The sequence below is a fragment of the Myxine glutinosa genome, chromosome 2 (genome assembly GCF_964187855.1).
Source record: "Myxine glutinosa chromosome 2, kmMyxGlut1.1, whole genome shotgun sequence".
In the NCBI taxonomy this organism is placed as follows: domain Eukaryota; kingdom Metazoa; phylum Chordata; class Myxini; order Myxiniformes; family Myxinidae; genus Myxine; species Myxine glutinosa.
Genome location: NC_136262.1, coordinates 252,105,753 through 252,125,721, shown reverse-complemented (window position 1 = coordinate 252,125,721; position 19,969 = coordinate 252,105,753). Strand labels below are relative to the sequence as shown.

Below are 19,969 nucleotides of genomic sequence, written 5' to 3'. Positions count from 1 at the left end.
ACGACATGGCAGTAGCGCAGGTCGTCGTTGGTGAGGTGCCGAAGCTGAAATTGGGCTTCGGCTTGAACGAACCAGACTTCGGCCTGGGCCTCCCAAAATTCGGGAAGTTTAATCGCCATTGCCTTGTCGTTGGCCATTGCAATGGCGTCGTGTTCGGAAGGATCGCTACGGCAGATCCAACGTCGAGGGTCACCAGTAAAGCGCGGTGTTACGCGCGCTGCTTGTGAGCAAGGAGGAAGCGGACAAGCGGTAACATATAAACGTCTTTATTGTAAGAGCACACTGTAACACTGAACTTCTCCGGGCTGGTCGCCCGGTGTATATCATGAGGCCACGCCTACCCCTCGGGCGTGGCCACCGCCCACTTGGTGCGTGGAATGATGTCACCACGCCAGTGGGCTTTTGTGTCCGCCACACCAGCATACATCTCATTCTAAATCTTTGCGAACAAGCGTTTACATACCTGGTACATCTCAATGGTATACCACACAGGGATACTGCATGTCACCTCCGCACCGAATGGACACAGTTTATATAAGCTCCCTCAAGGCCATCAACTCTTCTATTGGTGTTTCACCCCACCATCCCTCTCTTACGGTTCCTTTTTGTCCTGAAACGTCCTGATCAGTTCAGTATTTTTGCTCTTCCATGAGCCTCGACTATGCACATAAAAACATTTTTATTACATTAAATGTCGAAAGATTTAAATGTCGAATAGTATTTTCAGAATTTCAGTATATATGTTAAATACCATTTAGGGTTTTGTTTTTTCTTGTATTACATTTTCCCTTATATGCACACTCGCCTTTATGTTGGCTAACCTGGATTAGAACCTCTACCCAGCATGGTGTTTCTTTGATCCACTAATGTGTGCGTGCACCGTTCCTCGGAAAGACGTTAATCCTGGGTACTCACACTATCTTTGAAGGACAGGAGGTGAGTTATTTCCGGCACCCTGGCCAAATTCCAAATTACTGCTTCGAGTGACTCCTGGGAAGGCAACGGCATGCCACCTGGGATAACCTTCATCCGGGAACTGCTTCATCCGGCTTCGGGAGCAGGAAGCATGATCTTTTCATATTAAACGTAGTTTTTCGACGTATTGCAGTATTTCTGCTCTGACATTCCTCTGCCATATTGTAACCCATGTGGGAAGTAATCTTAATGAAAAACAAGAACAAACAGGGAACACTGTGATTCTCTGTCAGCTCCAGATTGGGACATCTTGTTCATGTTCGTACTTTGTTCTTACATATTAATGACTAAAAAACACAAAGTCCTGATGTTTCAGCATTAAAAATAATGTTAATTACATATACCTTACATGAAAGGAACTTTTTACAAAAACAGGTTATTTTGAGCTAAATGGACCCAATCAATGTCATTATTACTTTTACATTATTAAACAAATTGTTGATGCCTTTTTTTGACCAAATGATTCCATATAGGAAGTAACATTGCTTGGTATAATTGTATTTCCTCAATTAATGTAATATCATAAGTGTGACGTAATGAATTATGATATTAGAAATGCATCGCTTATGTAATAGTTATATATGTTAGGCCTATAATTTTGTTCCACTATTCCACAGAGTAACTTGGTAAAAAGATGTTCCTGTTGGTTCACGAGTTGTCAATCAGTGACCACTATATCTATCTATATATATATAAAAGAAAGTTTTTGTTTGTTTGTTTGTCTGCGCGCGCTAATCTGCTGAACGGTGAAAGATAGGAGGAAACCTGTAATACAAAAAATGTCGGAACGGGCCCCGGGAAGGTTATAGGCTAGGTGGCGAGGCCGGTCGAGGCCGCTTCGGCCGGGCTGGGCCCATTTCGCAATTAAAAGCTGACCTGAATTATAGTAGTCAAGCGTCTTCGGCCGCGGGTAAAAGCTAAATTATAGTAGTAAATTCATTCAAAAAGAACCAAAAATGTTGGGACGGGCCCCGGGAAGGTTATAGGCCATGTGGCGAGGCCGGTCGATGCTCACCTCGGCCGGGCTGGGCCCATTTCGCAATTAAAAGCTGAGCTGAATTATAGTAGTCAATCGTCTTCGGCCGCGAGTAAAAGCTGAATTATAGTAGTAAATTCATTCAAAAAGAACCAAAAATGTCGGGACGGGCCCCGGGAAGGTTATAGGCTAGGTGGCGAGGCCGGTCGAGGCCACCTCGGCCGGGCTGGGCCCATTTCGCAATTAAAAGCTGAGCTGAATTATAGTAGTCAATCGTCTTCGGCCGCGAGTAAAAGCTGAATTATAGTAGTAAATTCATTCAAAAAGAACCAAAAATATCAGGACGGGCCCCGGGAAGGTTATAGGCTAGGTGGCGAGGCCGGTCGAGGCCACCTCGGCCGGGCTGGGCCCATTTCGCAATTAAAAGCTGAGCTGAATTATAGTAGTCAATCGTCTTCGGCCGCGAGTAAAAGCTGAATTATAGTAGTAAATTCATTCAAAAAGAACCCGGGCAACGCCGAGTGCTTTCGGCTAGTTTCATGGGTGTGTGTCTGTCTGTCTGTATGTCCACAGCATAACTACCCGATTATATCAAATGATATGATATCATCCGATCTTGATGAAACTTGGGTGGGAGGTTAATATCATGATGTAGTTGTGTCCTGCCTAAAGTGGGCGTATTGTGCCCATTGTGGGTGGAGCCACGCCCGAAAAAGATGTTTTTTTAGGGTGTAATCGAGTTCAAGCTACATCTTCTCTGAGGGGTTTGTTGGAATCTGACAGGGGTTTCAGTATTTGGTTAGACCAATGTCATGTGTCTAGCCCCATGGGGCTCGATTTTTCATTTTCGCCCCAAGGTCGCAAAATTTACAAAAGTCGATTTTTGATGGTTTTATTACATTGTTCGCTTCCTGATAGGGTGAAATGTCGTACATGATCTTATATTATCACATACATCATGAAATACAAGTTTTCCAACAAATTTCAGAATCTTCAACCTTTGACCTTTGAAGGTCACAAAGGTCAAATTTTCAAAGTTGTCGGAATCGAATTGAATTTTCGGTATTGTGTAGCTAACTATCCTCATAACTGATTATACATTATTTTCTATCTCATTTCAAGGTCAGTAACCTTCGTTTTGACATTTCCAGGCCAGCAGCACACACAATTACGTACAGCTGGCTCTTAAAGGCCTGCGCACGCAGCGCATTGGGGCCCTTTGTAAATAGGCATGTGCACCCATGTCGGGGGCCGACACCTGCCACGTGGGCCCCCGACCCCCCAGTCCGGGCCTGTTTCGGTTATACTCCGTCCTTTGTCATTGAATACTGCTCGCTCGTGAACCATCGTCGTCTCCTGACTTGTTACATGTTCATATGCTTATTATCTCAATACATTAAACAATGTCTGTAGTATTTAACTATGTGCAGACGTCCCAACCTCTGATCTGGGACAGGAAAGCACCTTTAGCACGGGCCAGGCTGGCTGCCCAGGCTAACATTAACAACTCTGTCCTGTGGCTGCGCCAGTAAATGGTAAACGCCTCTCCTTCCTTCAGAGCGAATGCCCAACCAAAACACGTTCAGGCTTTGTTGTAACATCAGCATTTAATCACCACACTTTGTCGGGTGACGAGCCATGAGGCAACAAGACACCGGAACCGCCGGGCCGCGCATGCGCAAATAGCGATGATGCATATGCCTACGTCACCAACAGTAATCACATTAACATATAATGGCGCAAGCAGACATACAGATAAACAAACAGACACACAAACAAACACATACAAACAGACTTATAAAAAGACACAAAAAAACAACCAGAAATACAAACAGGCAAACAAACAGACAAACATACAGACAGACAAGCAGACATACAGACAAACAAAGACACACAGACAGACAAACAAGCAAATAATACAAACAGAAAAACAGACAAGCAGATATATAGACAAACAAACAGACCTCTATAGACAGCCAAACAGACATAGATAAATATACAAACAGATAAGCAAACAGACAAACAAACAGACATACAAACAAACGTACAGATCGCGCCTAACTTTAGACTTTTGTGATGTTTATTTTGCATGTTTATGTTATATGCATCTTTTGTGATGATCACTGAGAAGGGCGGTGTAGCCACTGACAAGAGAGGTAACGTCACAGAAAATGGCGGTGTAGCTACGAACAAGAGGGATGACGTCACTGAGAAAGACGGGTGGATAAAGGATAAGATTCCTTGAAGCGATCGTTTGGTGTTCATTTATTTCGGAATTATATCCACAACAATAAATTATTTGGACTGCGGAGTTTTTTTTGCTCATTAAGCTATTCAACAAATTGAGACAATTTTGTCCGAAAAGGCAAGCTCGAGATTGAGGAATGAGGAGTGATAACGATTGACGAACGAGAATGAAACGTGGGTGAAGTGAGTGAGTGATGAGATTGAACGAGTAATACGGTGTGAGTGAGTAAGGTTGTGTTCGGCGGATTCCTTTTGCTGACAGACCGGCGTGGTACCGTGTTAAGCCAGAGGTCCGACTCGTGTATGAGAGCTTGTGAGCTCGGCCTGCAGCCCGAACAAGACTCGGTGATCGGAAGTGTCCGCCATGCCGTACAGCTGACATCGACTGGGCGTAGGTGAGTGACGGTTGTGGGTTCGTGGAGAAGGCCTCGATTAAAAAATACCTCTGGCCACGTGTGTATGTATGTATGTATGTATGTATGTATGTATGTATGTATCATGATGTATGTACATATGTACATATTATGTATGTACATTATCATGATGTATGTACATACATACATACATACATCGTATGTATGTATATTGTATGTGTCGTTGGTTGTTATCAAGAAATGTCAAATGCCGGTTTCAGAAGGTGGAACTGGGTCCTTCCAGGTCCCGAAATATCCACCTCTGTTTCAGTAAGGGATCATGATTCATGGACCGATTTGTGAAGATTTCTTATTCTCAGTCTTGCTCCGAGGGGTGTGTGTGTGTGTGTGTGTGTGTGTGTGTGTGTGTGTGTGTGTGTGTGTGTGTGTGTGTGTGTGTGTGTGTGTGTGTGTGTGTGTGTGTGTGTGTGTGTGTGTGTGTGTGTGTGTGTGTGTGTGTGTGTACTATATTGTTACGGATCTCCGTCGGCCCCTTTTCCCCTTATCAAGGGGGGATCAATCCCCTTGTCCGCGACTGACCGACGTGAGTCCTGGGGGTCCCAACGCTCCTTCCGGTCGGGAGCAGCCAGGGTATTTGGTCTACGAAAAGTCCCAATGACCTGAGTGCCACTCCTGACCGCGAAGCAGGGGAGGGACTCCCGCTCGAACCCCGGTTTTAGATGGACTAGTTGCCGAGCGGTTTTAGCACCCCGAAGTTCGAGTCGTTTAGCATTCACTAACCCGATTCGGAAACATTGGCCAAAATCACGCCACAGGTGTTCAATGTGGAAACCTCAAAGACGAACGGATGTGAAGAAGAAGAAGGCAAAAGTAGGAAGAACAAATATAATTTATTACTAACTATTATGTACACAATGAAAAGTAACCAAGGAGAAGGAAAGATAAGAAAATAAAGACAGAAAGGATGGAAGGACCAGAAGACACAGTGCAATATTAACTTACCTAAACAGTCTTACTTATACCCCAGGACAACACAGAAGACGGACGACAATCAGCCTTACACAGGGAATGAAGGCAGGAACGAATGGCTGGAAGGAGAGGAAGGTTCAGTTGGAGCAGGAGAATGGTCGGGCCGGGAGTGAGCAGCCGCCGCCCCTCCGCACTCGGGTCCACACGGCCGGGATGCTCGCAGCAACACGTCGGAGCTTGTCGTGGCAAGGCTGGTTGGAACAGCGTCTCCTTTCCCAGAGCTCTCTATTCGGGCTCCTTCACTCTCTGGCTCCCTCAATGACTTCGTTCTTCACCTCTCTCACCATGCAGTCTCTCACTGAACTCTTGCACGCATCTCTCTCCCTCAATCATCTCTGGTGGGGTGTCGTGTGACGGGTTATATAGGCCACACCCTCGAACCTTCGCGAACCTTCCCGGTCATTCTTTCTCCGCCCTCTCAAGCCAAACCCCTCGTACCTGATTGGTCGGCAAGGGCTGGCTCACTCCTCCTTCCGATGACGAGGGTGGAGACACGCCTTTCTTCTCCGAACCGACCGCGTGTTTAATGGAGGGCGAATGCAGTTGGCAATTGAGGCTTTGCACTAGACAGGGATTCTACCTTATTTCAATTTGATGCAATGCAGAGTCAACTAATGGGAAACACAGCCTTAAACTAATACACATAATAAGGAAATAACTATTTAGAAGGGTATATGGTGGCCTGCATGTATGTATATGGAGTAACTAAGAGGACGACCTTTGACCTTTACACACAACACGGAGATATTTACAAGAATTCATTACACTTACAGAGGGTGATATTTACAACAATTACAAATCCGCAACAATATATATATATATGCTTATATGTATGTTTATATGTATGTTTATATGTGTGTGTGTGGTTGTGTTTATATGTGTGTGTGTGTGTGTTTATATATGTATGTGTAAGTATATCTGTATGTGTATATGTGTGTGTGTGCATGTTAGTTGTTTTGCCAGCTTTCCCCACACGTGCGTGGGCCTCAAGAGATTGAACGGAGATCTATCTGGTCTCAAAGTATTCGTGTGTGTATATGTGAGCTTGTGTGTGTATATGTTCAGCTTCCACGATCTTTTCACTTCAATTCTTGAAGTCTTGGTATTTGGTCATTTTCTTGATTTCTGCATTATTTAGGCCAAAATCGCTGGGTACTGATGTCTCAATCAGTAAAGCTGTATTTTCCTTTTTGTCCTGAGTACTATGTCCGATCGCAGTGCTTTGTTTGTTTCTTTTTTATGTTCATGCTCGATGGGGTTGTCAGGTCAAACGTGAGCATGACGTCCTTGTTTTCAATGATTGCTTTTGGTTCATGGTTCCACTAGTTTTGTGAAACGGGGATATTGAAATTGCTGCAGATGTGCCAGTGGATTACTCGACATACCTTAACCTTGCTGTGTCTTTGGGTGTGCAGCTGCTCTGACATGAGTTTTTCTTTTTTACATCCCAATCGACGGTCCGACGAATTACCCAAATGTACCCAAATGTAAGTGAATTTACCCAAATGAAAGCACAATGTACTCAAATGTAAGTCGGACTACGTAAAGGAAGGTTGGCCCATAGGTGGGCAATGGGCAATGTGTATGGCCCATAGGGCATTGTGCATTTTTTTCTGCACCAGATTATAGTTGTTGTTGTTGTTGTTGTTGTTGTTGTTGTTGTTGTTGTTGTTGTTGTTGTTGTTGTTGTTGTTGTTAGGGTTAGGGTTAGGGTTAGGGGTAGGTAAATTTGGGTAAATCGTCATTTTTGAGAATTTTCATTTGGGTAAATATCCCACATCATTTTGATACAAATAATAAGAAAGCAGGGTGTTACTTTGATAAAATATTTATATTTACTTCACTTTGTGTGACTAGTTCCGTGTGAGATGATCGTCATTTGGGTAAATCTTGGCTGGTTGCCGTTCATTTGGGTAAATCGTCAATTTTTTTGATTTTCATTTGGGTAAATATGCCACAATATTCTGATATAAATAATAAGAAAGTAGGGTGTAACTTTGATCAAATATTTATACTTCATTAATGTCTAGGATCAACCTATGTGGGTAAACTTACCGCCACCTTGGTCGCTTCAGCACGAATTAATTAATCCTGCAGATGTATACCGAGTCATGTCCCCCTGGCCTAAAATGGCTGCCACCGATCGGGCCGGTAAAATTTGTAAAATTCTGTTCGCATTCGTTTTCTTGGACGTCAAGAAACACACCGTAACGTTTTACTGCATAAAATAACCTTACATTTGGGTAAATTCACTTACATTTGGGTACATTTGGGTAATTTGTTGGACCCCTCAATCGGAGGTGACGCATGCTTTCTGTTTCTACCTTGCAGAACCTACACTTGTCCGATTGACTCAGTCACGCCATCATTTTAAAGCCATTGGTGTCCTTGGTCTTGGGCATTAATAATGATCAATTCGTTCTCCATCCCAGTGGAGCTGACCTCTTCATAGCCATTCCAGTGATCCTTCTTTGTCTATCCCCAATCTGACCAACTCCTTTTTATATTTTCCTGCTATTTTGTCTTTCTCCCAGTTGTCACTATTTATCTGCTGGTATTTCATGTTCTATATATATTTTGTCTTTTTTGCAAATTGTTGGGGCTGTGTGCATTGCTCTTTCAGTTTGTTGTGTGACATCTTCCAATCACACCTGTTGTGTTGGAAGTTTTTTGTAAGGTGAGTGAGAGATATCTTTTCTGGTTTGTTGTGTTCATGCTTGTACAAAACTTGTATTTGGTAGTCTGTTGAGCTGTTCACGTACTCTGCTGATCCTACAGTTGTTGCTCTGTGTGCACTTCATTGAGTTCCATCATGCCGCCACCTCCTTATTTCCCCGGCAGGTACATTCTGGTGATGCGCTGATTTTGTGGAACATTTTGTGGATAGTGAGGAGTTTTCTTGTTTTGGTATCTCGGTTTTTTTTTATATCCACTTGTGGCCAGTTTACTATTCCGCAGCTGCACTGGAACACTGGTACTGCTAGTTGGTTTATAGCTTTGATTTTGTTCCATGGGGTGAGATATGTTTTCAGGATTAGCCTCGTTCTACGCAGGTATTCTTTGGCAATTGTTTTGCACATTTTTAATGACAAATTTGGTGGCCCTCTTCTACTTCCAGGTATTTGTAAGATGCTTCATTGTCTAGCTCCTGCATTGTTGTATCTTGGTCGATTTTTATGTTATCCGTTTTTTTTGTCTACCTTGCATGAATGTACATTTGGCACACTTATCTGGGCTAAATTCCATTGGATGTCATCAGAGAACTGTTTCACTATAATTTCAGTTCTGACAATTTTTTTGTTGTTCGATGCTTTTGTCTGCCTTGCGCGAATCTACCTTGCACGATTTTCCAAGATGGCGGCCGAACCACGTGACCTATGACGTCACAATTATTAAAAATTATACAGGTTGAGTTGCACCGATGGTCTGACCAACGGTTGCAGAGAAAATCATATTTATTGTGTGCGGACAAACAGACACACACCCATGAAGAATATAGTGGTCACTGTTTGATAACTCGTGAACCAAAATTTAAATGTGAATCACTGAACATTCAGTGTTCGGTAGATGCAAAACAACAACCACTACAGGGCCTGACGTCATCGCTCCTAGCTCCTGTGGTGCAGTAGAGATTCCTTTAGCTTGTGAAAATGTTGGTCAGAATTTGCAGGAGTATTTTGAGGCCATATTACACGAGGTAAATTTAACTTGTTTTGACATGTTTGTCATATATTCAACATCTAGATCACACCAGCAGGACATTTATTCGAAACTGAATTGCTGATTATTATAAATACGCCACTTCTGGGTTTACGCCAATCCTGGTCAATGTTGTGTTTTCATGTAGGTTATTTTACACTACTATTAAATTAATGGGTGCTATATGCAGTTTTTCCGTGATACACTCGTGGATACCAGAGCATTCTCGGGATGACTTCAAAGGGTCACATGATGTTCTCCATAGCACCAGCGAGTGGGCGGGAAAACAAGGGTACAATACACATCTAAAATACACTCAAATTTATTTCAAAAGTTTTTTTTATTTAAGAAAACAGCGATGAATATATGTTTAGAGAAACTAAATTGATTAATTAAACCAAATATGAAACTATTGCACTGACCTTTGATGTCGATCCGATGGATAGTGCACCACCTTCATGCAATGGCCTAACTGCAAAGTACCAGAGTGGCAGTTTATAGTTGGGTTGAGACTCAAACCCAGACTGCACAACTCAAAAGTAAGTACGTATGCAAGAAACCCAGACTAGATTGCTCCATAACAAGTGTACTCCCACTTAGCCACAATATTGGTCCTGTTTATGGTTATTAATTGGGGTCATGACAGATGTTTACTTTGGTTTGCTTTTTTCCCCTCAAGGTTGAGCTTTTGGAAAACAAGGCAAGATGGGAGCTACAGGGGAGGTCGAGGTCGCCCTCCTGAACCAGGGCAGGGAGGACGAAATGGTGAGTATTAATACTGAAGGCAAATTTAATGCCTCGATGTAGATATGATCTTGGTGGGTGGAAGGATGGACCTGTTTTGAGACTTTATTCAATAGGCGACTTTCGAAATGACGTAATCCGTCCGAGATTGCTCACTGCGCATGCACAGAAACCCGTAGAAACGGCCGTGTGTCGGACATCCTCAAGTATATCGCGTGCAAGATAAGGATTGCTACTTAAATTGGCTCACAAACTTCTATAGGAAGCTGTGCATGAGAGAGAGCAATTTACTTTGGAAGAATTCCCAGGATGAGTTGATGTCAGAGATGGGAGACCAGTCCAGATGATTGATGGCTGCTTGAAGACCGTGCCAGTTGGCCTGAGTGAAATGCCAGACTCGTCGACGCTGAGGAGGCTCCCTGAGAATGGTCAGAGAGATGTCCACTTTAACAAGCACATGATCAGATGAGCCGATTGGAGCAGAAGAAGAGCAGCAGACATTTTCAGGGAAGTTAGTCATAACCAAGTCCAGAAGAGAAGATGCTCCGTTGACTGAGATCCGGGTCGGGAAATTGACAGATTGTGTCAGTCCCAGTGAGTCACAGAAGTCCTTTGCTGAGGAGCCATGGTTGGTGAGAGAGGTACCCACACCCAGCCAGCTGGCATGGTGACAATTGAAATCACCACATATGAGGAAGAGAGATTTGGGGTGAGTAGATAGAAGTTGGTCCATATTATCAGACAGCGAGATGTAGATGGAGTCATCACTGTTTGGTGGACGGTACAACACACATATGAACAAGAGGTGCGAGCGAAGGGGAAGCCGTAGCCAGAGGTATTCCTGGGGGTGAGGTGGAGAGAGGGCAGTGCAGGGCGCGTGAGAAAGAGAGTTTTTGATAAAGATAGCAACCCCACCTCCAGGACGAGGCTCAGGTCTATCATACCGGAGGAGGGAGTAACCCGGGAGAGATACTAAGGAATCAGAGACATCATGAAGGAGGAAAGTTTCTGTTAAGCAGATCACGTCTGGTTTGTCAGAAGCAACCTGTATGGAGAGATCAGTTAAGTTTGAACGAAGACCCCGGATGTTTGAGGTCCATAACCGTTAATGAAGAGGAAGGGGGAGCATCGGATACAGAACAGGGTGGAGGAGGAGTAGGGTAAGATGTGGAAGAGGAGGAAGAGGTAGGGAGAGCTGTTGAAGGTGTGTCAGAGATTTCAGAATAGCTCGGAGAAAGGGAAGGATGGGGCGGACAAAAGGTTTGATGGTGATTGGGTGAGGCACAATGAGGTGTTATTTGAGGAGGGGGAAGAGCGAGGCAGAAGGTTGGGGGAGATGGACGTGAGAGTTGGAAGGGGGAAGAAGCGGGGAGGACGCTGTGAGGAGGAGGGGTGAGAGGGGGGAAATGGAGAAGAAATGAGGGTGGGGAGATTTGAATGGGAGGGGGGAGTTTATGAGGGGAGGGGTTCGGGGGGAGTTTAGGAGGGAAGGGACAAGGGGAGGGATTTGAAAGGGATGGGTGAGGGGGGAGTCTAGGAGGTGAGGGGGGAGTCTAGGAGGGGAGGGGCGAGTCTAGGAGGGGAGGGGCGAGGGGGAGTCTAGGAGGGGAGCGGTGTTGGGGGAGTTTAAGAGGGAAGGGGCAAGGGGGGGAGATTTGAAAGGGATGGGTGATGGGGAGGATTTGGAGGGGAGGGGCAAGGGGGAAGATTTGAAAGGCCTGGGTGATGGGGAAGTTTTGGAGGGGAGGGTTGATGGGGAAGATTTGGAGGGGAGGGGTGAGATTGGATTTTGGAAAGTGTACGATTAATGGGAAACAAACATTTATTGCAAAATGAGTTTCTTGTGACCTTCGAGTTAAAAATACGTTTAAGGACGCTGGAGGGGGGGGTGGAGTGCAGGTGTGTTTAGGGAATGTATGAAAGAGGCACTGTAAGAGATGGCATTTTTTTTGGGGATGAATAGATTTGGTGAGCAAGTCGAAAGCAACCTTTTAAAGAAGAAGAACCCCCGTCCGTGTTTTGTTAACTTAAGCGTGTTTTGCTTGGCTCTTAGTTTTTTCCCTTCTACCCCGAACATAATACTCTATCTAACGTTCTAAATCCCCACCCCCCCAAAAAAAAAAACAAAAAAAAAAACAAACAAACAAAAACCAAAAACATTTATTTTCCTTTCTCCACATGTACTGTTGTCTCATCCTGTATTTTCTGTCCAGGTGTGCTGTTCGCCCCGCCCCCATTATCTCCTTGCCATCCACCGTTTGCCCTGTTCACGTGACTCGTGGTGGTCCCTCTCGGCTCTCCCCCCCGTTGGTATTTTGTGCATACAAGATTGTTCACAGTTCTGTTTAAATATTATTTAAATATGTTTAACCTTTCCCCTTCTGTGTTTTATTCAGTGGTATATTACAACACGCTGTTTTTCTTCCTATTTAAAAGGCTTTTCTCAATTTCCTCTCCAACTCATTCCACTTCAAAAAAAAGAAATTCAATATCTTATACGTCTCCCTCACTACATGGTCTAAATTCACATTCATTCCATCCCTCCTCCATCGTTCTGAATCGGATTGCTAACTTGAAAATCACAACAAACCCAATTTGTTATCAATGTTCGTCTTTCATTAATCATCCACTTTCTAAACTCCCCTCTTGCCCCTCCCATCCAAATCGCCCCCCTTGCACCTACACTCCTAAACTCCCCCCTTGCCCCTCCACTCTTAAACTCCCCCCTTGCCCCTCCACTCCTGAACTCCCCCCTTGCCCTTCCCCTCCTAAACTCCCCCCTTGCCCCTCCCCTCCAAATCCCCCCCTTGCCCCTCCACTTCTAAACTTCCCCCTTGCCCCTCCCCTCCAAATCCCCCCCCTTGCCCCTCCACTCCTGAACTCCCCCCTTGCCCTTCCCCTCCTAAACTCCCCCCTTGCCCCTCCCCTCCAAATCCCCCCCCTTGCCCCTCCACTCCTGAACTCCCCCCTTGCCCTTCCCCTCCTAAACTCCCCCCTTGCCCCTCCCCTCCAAATCCCCCCCTTGCCCCTCCACTTCTAAACTCCCCCCTTGCCCCTCCACTTCTAAACTTCCCCCTTGCCCCTTCCCTCCAAAACTCCCCCCTTGCCCCTCCCCTCCTAAACTCCCCCCCAACCCCTCCCATTCAATTCTCCCCCCATACCATTCCTCTCCAATTCTCCCTCCTCCCCCCTCCTCCTCCAAGCTGCCTCCTCCCCACTTCGTCTCCCTTCTATCTCATACCTCCACCCCCCAAACCTTCTACTTTCCTCTGCCCCCCCTCAAACAACCCCTCACTGTGCCTCATCCCTTCACCATCAAACCTTTCATCCTCATCCTTCCCTTTCTTGAAACTCTTCTGCAATATCTGACACACTATCAACTGCTCTCCCTACCTCCCCCTCTCATCCTTCATCTTACCCTACTCCTCCCCTCCCCTGTCCTGTACCCGATGCTCCCCCTCTCTCTTCATTAACGGTATGGACCTCAAACATCCGGGGCCTTCGCTCAAACCTGACTGATCTCTCCATACAGGTTGCTTCTGACAATCCAGACTTGATCTGCTTAACAGAGACTTTCCTCCTTAAAGATGTCTCTGATTCCTTAATATCTCTTCCTGGTTACTCCCTCCTCCGGTATGATAGACCTGAGCCTCGGCCTGGTGGTGGGGTGGCTATCTTTATCAAAACCTCTTTCTCACTCTCCTTGCACTGCCCTCTTTCCCCCTCACCCCCAGGAGTACCTCTGGCTACGGCTTCCTCTCCGCTCCCACCTTTTGTTCATATGTGTTCTGTACCGTCCCCCAAACAGTGATGACTCCATCTACATTTCACTGTCTGACAACATGGACCAACTGCTATCCACTCATCCCAACTCTCTCTTCCTCATATGTGGGGACTTCAACTGTCATCATGCCACCTGGTTGGGTGTGGGTTCCTCTCTCACCAGTCATGGTACCTCAGCAAAGGACTTCTGTGTCTCACTGGGATTGACACAATCTGTCAATTTCCCGACCCGGATCTCAGCCAATGGAGTATCTTCTCTTCTAGACTTGGTTATGACAAACTTTCCTGCTAATGTCTGCTGCTCTTCTTCTGCTCCAATCGGTTCTTCTGATCATGTGCTTGTCAAAGTGGACATCTCTCTGGCCATTCTCAGAGAGCCTCCTCAGCGTCGACGAGTCTGGCATTTCACTCAGGCCGACTGGGACGGTCTTCAAGCAGCCATCAATCGTCTGGATTGGTCTCCCATCTCCACTGCCTCTGACATCAATTCTTCCTGGGAATTCTTCCAAAGCAAACTGATCTCTGTCATGCACAGATTTATCCCATCTCGCCTTCAGTTGTCTTACCCTTCCTCCCGTCCATGGTACACTGAATCTTGTGGTGAGGCAGTTGCCCTGAAACAACTTGCCTTTGCCTCTTGGAAGGCTAATCCAACTGAAGGCAATCTCAGTTCCTTCCACCAAGCTCGGAACAAGTGTGTGTCTACCCTCAGGAGTGCCAGGAAGCACTATCTCTCCTCACTCAAGAATGAACTCTCAAGCCTGTCTCCTTCCTCCAAATCCTGGTGGCGTCTGGTCAAATCCGTTTCTGGTGTTTGTTCCCCCTCCATCCCCTCCCTTACCTCAAATGGCCACACAGTTGACATCGCACGTGACAAGGCCGAATGCCTCAACTCTGTGTTTGCCTCAAAATCCTTAGTCCCAAACCCATCTCTCTCTGTTCCCACCTTTCCCAGTCGAACCCAACTGCTCATGGACTCTGTGTCCTACTCTCCTGACAAGGTGGAGGAGTTTTTGTCAAACCTCGACTCTGATTTTGCAACTGGACCAGATGGCATCAGCCCATGGGTCCTAAAATCCTGCTCTGCCGCTCTATCTCACCCTCTCTCTGTTCTTTTCACCCTATCTTTTGCTCAAGGTCATCTGCCAGCATCCTGGAAATCGGCTAACATTACCGCTTTACACAAAAAAGGTGCAAAAACAGATCCTTGCAACTACAGACCAATCAGCCTGCTCCCAATTATCAGCAAAGTCATGGAATCCATCATTGCTTCGGATATGAAATCTTTCCTCTTCTCCAATGGCTTGATCTCTGATCATCAATTTGGTTTCAGACCAGGTCACTCTACTCTGGACATGCTGCTTCTGCTGTCTCAACAATGGATGGAGGTCCTCAATGCCAAACAGGAAATCAGAGCTGTCTCCCTTGACATATCACGTGCCTTCGATACGGTCTGGCACCCAGCTCTGCTCACCAAACTCTCCTCCTATGGTATCCATGGAAATCTCCATGCATGGCTTGCGGACTTCCTCTCTGGTCGTAGTCAACGTGTGGCCCTGAATGGATTTCTCTCATCTCCCCTTCCTGTTCAGGCTGGAGTTCCCCAAGGCAGTGTGCTGGGCCCTGTGCTTTTTCTGGTCTTTATCAATGATCTCTCCGACTCTCTGGAAAATCCTCTCTATCTCTTTGCTGATGACTCCACTCTCTGCCGCTCCATTCCTCTTCCCTCAGATCGGCAGTCTGCAGCCTCCTCACTCTCTGAAGACCTGGACAAAATCACAGACTGGTCAAACAAGTGGAACATGTCTTTCAATCCTGACAAATCTCACTCTCTTACTATGTCTCTCCGAAAAGATCGACTGGACAACCCTCCCATCTACTTTCTCAACAATCCTCTCCAAGAAGTTCTGTCGCTCAAGCTTTTGGGTCTCACTATCTGCCATGATCTTTCTTGGGAAAACCACATTTCCAAGCTGGCCTCCAAAGCCAGTCGCCGACTGGGCATCCTCCGTCGTGCGAAGTCCTTCCTCGGCACACCTGAGCTCCTCACCGCATACAAGGCTTTCATCCGCAGCTCAATGGAATACTGTTCTCCCCTATGAGCTGGTGCTCCTGCCTCACACCTGGCTCGGCTTCACGCTGTTGAATCCAAAGCTTTAAAAAAAAGTATTATTATTATTATTTTTTTGTATACTGAATCGAGGCTCGTGAAAGAGCTAACATTTATTTCACAAACAAATCAACCAGACAAACAAAATATACAAAAAGAGGGAGCGGAAGACAAGATGGGGAGAGAAGGGGAAGCACACAACCACAACATTTGAGAGCAGGGAGAAGTGTGGGAGGGAGAGGGCTTGGGGGCAGGAGGCGTGGGAAGGGGGGGGGGGGGTTGGGGGGGGGGGAGAGGTATAAAACGAAATTATCGGGGGGAGAAAAGATCAAGGTTCTCCCGCTTTCAAAATCATTGGAATCTCCCGCGATGAAGCTATCTCTGAGGGCCTTTCACTCACTCACCGCAGGCAGGTAGGTGGTCTTTCTGTCTTCTACCGACTCCTCTCCGGCCTTGCTCCCCCAGCTCTCTCTTTGCTCTGTCCCCCAAATATTCCTACAGGTCGCACAAGATCTGCCAGCAACCCTCTGATGGTTAAACTGCCGAAATCTCGGCTCTCTGCTCACCTTCACTCTTTCGTTCCTCTTTTATCCCGCCTCTGGAACAAACTCCCACACTCCCTTCAATCCCACTCCTCCCTCCAGGTCTTTAAAACAGCTGTTCACCACCATCTCTTATCTTCCCCCATCCAAAACCTTGATCTTTTCTACCCCCACTAATTCACCCAAGATCCACCTTGTTTGAAATTCCAACTTCTTTCCTGGAAGTCCTGGCAGTGTCCATATGTTTATACCTCTCCCACCCCCCCCCGCCCCCTTCACATGCCTCCCCCCCAAAGCCCTCTCCCTCCCACAGATCTCTCGATGTCTCCATCTCTCTCGGTCCCTGCTCTCAAATGTTGTGTTTGTGTCCTTCCCCCTCTCTCCCCATCTTGTCGACCGCTCCCGATGTTATTTGTTTTATGTGTCTGTTTGTCTTTTTGTGTGATTAATGTTCGCTCTTTCACGAGCCTCGATCTTGTATACAAAAAAAAAAAAAAAAAAAAAAAAAAGAAGAAGAAGAAAAAGGTGTTATAATATACGACAGAATGCAGTACTTCAGGGGAAAGTTTAAACATTTTAAAGTTTAACAGTGAAAACTATCTGGGGAAATGGGGTTGAAACACGTGGTCGAAGAACGAATGAACGAATAAGAACAACGAATAAACGAATAAGAACAGAGAAGGGATATTTTTTTTTTTTTTTTTTTTTTTTTGGAGTTGAGATTTTAAACAAGGAAGTAGGCTATGCGGTGAAAAGACTGGGAAAAACAGAGAACAAAAGTAGTTGGAGCACAATCGACAGACCGCTGAGAGAAAAACAAAGCCTCAAGGTAGGACAAGGCCTCAAGAGACACGACACAAATTAACACGATTTTCTATACAGGTATGAAAGATTTACACCGAGAATTTTCCGAGGGACCCACTGTTGGTACACACACCATAAAATAAATACAGTTTTGATGAAAATACAAATGGGAACAATTACTTAACTTCGATAGCGTGGAGAGCGTGGACAGCTTCGAAAAAACGTAACCTCGCTGGCGAGACCGGAACAAGACCAAGACCTTCAACAACAAAGAGCAAACCAAACTAAATGTCTGAGGTTTAAATAAGACAGGTTCCTGCAAGATCCTCTGACGATGTTCTAATCATTTGCACCTGAGCTGGTGCACCTGATTCTAATTTTAGGTATTTGAAGTAGTGATAAATGTCGGGGTGTACTTACTTTTTCCACATGCGAAATTTGCATTTATGTTTATTTAAATTATACAATGGACTACAAAATGTAAATGTTTCATAATATTTGTTATATTATATCACCTTTATCTATCAATATTGTTGAAATGAAGATCAATTAGCTGTATGTTGAAATATGTTGAAAAAGTCAAAACTTTACATGGGGTGTACTTACTTTTTCATCTGACTATATATATATATATATATAATGTGTATATATATATATATGTATATATATATATATATATATATGTATATATATATATATATATATATATATATATATATATATATATATATATATATATATATATATATATATATATATATATATATATATATATATATATATATATATATATATATAGATGACTGACTGTACCTGAGTTGCTGTTTTGTCATGGTTTACACCAATCATAATTCAAACAATCATAATGCACAAATGTATTTGTAATATACGTGATATTACATTTTATAAACAATTGAAGTTGGAAAAAAAAAAAATTCCCCCTAAAAAATCCCCCCCCCAAAAAATATATATTGGAATTTTTTTCAAAACAAATACCCTTAGGTCATACCCACGGGAGAGATAGGTGCATACCAGAAGTTTTGTACGATTTCACAAAAGTTTGAGGGAGTAGTTCAGTGACAACACAACACAAGACAACACAGACACTGCACAGGTTTATATATATATATAAATATCATCCTTCTTTTTTATTTGTATATATAAAATATAAAAACAAATATCCCCCAAACAATATGTCCCCCAAACAAAATAGGTTTATATATATATAAAAACAAATATCCCCCCTCCTTCCTTGACCAGCTTGCGCCTGTAAAAACCAAAACAGTTTCTTTCACCCATTCTGCTCCCTGGTTTACCCCTGAACCCCGCCTGATGAAAACTCGTGCTCGCCAACTTGAAAGACTCCGCAATAAAACAGGTCTCACAGTTCACTCCCAAGCCTACAAGGACCACCTACAACACTACAAAGATGCCCTCTCCCACGCCCGCTCCACCTACTACTCTCAAATTATCCACTCTGGCTCCGGAAACCCAAAAGCACTTCTCGACAATAAACAAACGCCTCCGCCCCCTGAACACCACCACCCAGTCATTCACAGTAGACAACTGCATCTCCTTCCTCTTTCTTCCAACGCAAAATTGACAACATCTACAACAGCTTGACCACCGCCGCACCCGCTCCCCCTCCAACCACCTGCCCCCCCTTGTCCTGCCATCCCCTGTCTCGGTTCTCCCCAATCTCCCCTACTGACCTCTCTGAACTCCTCATAGGAATGAAAACTGCCACCTGCACTCTTGACCCCATCCCCTCCAGCTTTGTCAAGACCCCCCCCCCCTCCCTGCTCTCTCTCCACTTATCATTGCAACAATAAACTCCTCCCTGTCTGCAGGCATCGTCCCACCTTCCCTCAAAATTGCTGCTGTTACCCCCATTCTAAAAAAAACCTGGTCTAAACCCTGACACCCTAAACAACTTCAGACCCATCTCCAACCTACCCTTTCTGTCAAAAGTTTTGGAACGTGCTGTAGCCATTCAAACATCACCTCTCTGCCAATAACCTGTATGAAACATTCCAATCCGGATTCCGCTCCAACCGCAGTACTGAAACTGCTCTCCTCAAAATCACCAACGACCTTCTCCTCTCCTCTGACGCTGGCAACCTCAACATTCTCGTCCTCGACCTCAGCGCTGCCTTTGACACCATCGATCACACCATCCTCCTCACCCGACTTGAATCCACCTTTAACGTTACCGGCACTGCCCTCTCTTGGATTAAATCATACCTCTCTGACAGACGCCAGTTCATCTCCATCAATAACTGCAAATCCCCCACTGCTCCCCTCCCCCAAGGTGTCCCCCAAGGTTCAGTTCTTGGCCCCCTCCTCTTCATCCTTTACCTGTCCCCCCTCGGTCACTTAATCCGCCGTCATGGTCTCCAATTCCACTGCTTCGCCGATGACATCCAGCTTTTCATCTCCACCAAGTCCGTCTCCACCGACACCCACTCTATCCTGACAAACTGCATCACTGAAATAAAATCCTCGCTTCAAATCAACTTCCTCAAGCTTAACTGTGATAAATTTGAAATAATCATCATTGGCCCAAAAACGCTAACAAAATCCACCCATAACTTTGCCCTCAACATCGACGGTATCCCAGTATCCACCTCCCCTCACATCCGGAATCTTGGCGTCATCTTTGACCAAACCCTCTCCTTCGACAAAT

At 45.1% G+C, this 19,969-nt stretch overlaps 1 protein-coding gene across 8 annotated transcripts in view; it reads left to right on the top strand.

The window, feature by feature from the left end:
- Positions 1–4,254: 4,254 nt before the first annotated feature.
- ATP13A3 (ATPase 13A3) overlaps positions 4,255–19,969 on the top strand; it is a 213,599-nt gene continuing 197,884 nt past the window's right edge. For all 8 annotated transcript variants that reach the window (XM_078772426.1, XM_068105924.2, XM_068105923.2 and 5 more), the window contains exons 1-2: positions 4,255–4,593; positions 9,980–10,065. In XM_078772426.1, coding sequence (XP_078628552.1) covers positions 10,006–10,065 — 60 coding nt within the window. In that variant the 5' untranslated portion in view covers positions 4,255–4,593; positions 9,980–10,005. The remainder of the gene's footprint in view (positions 4,594–9,979; positions 10,066–19,969) is intronic.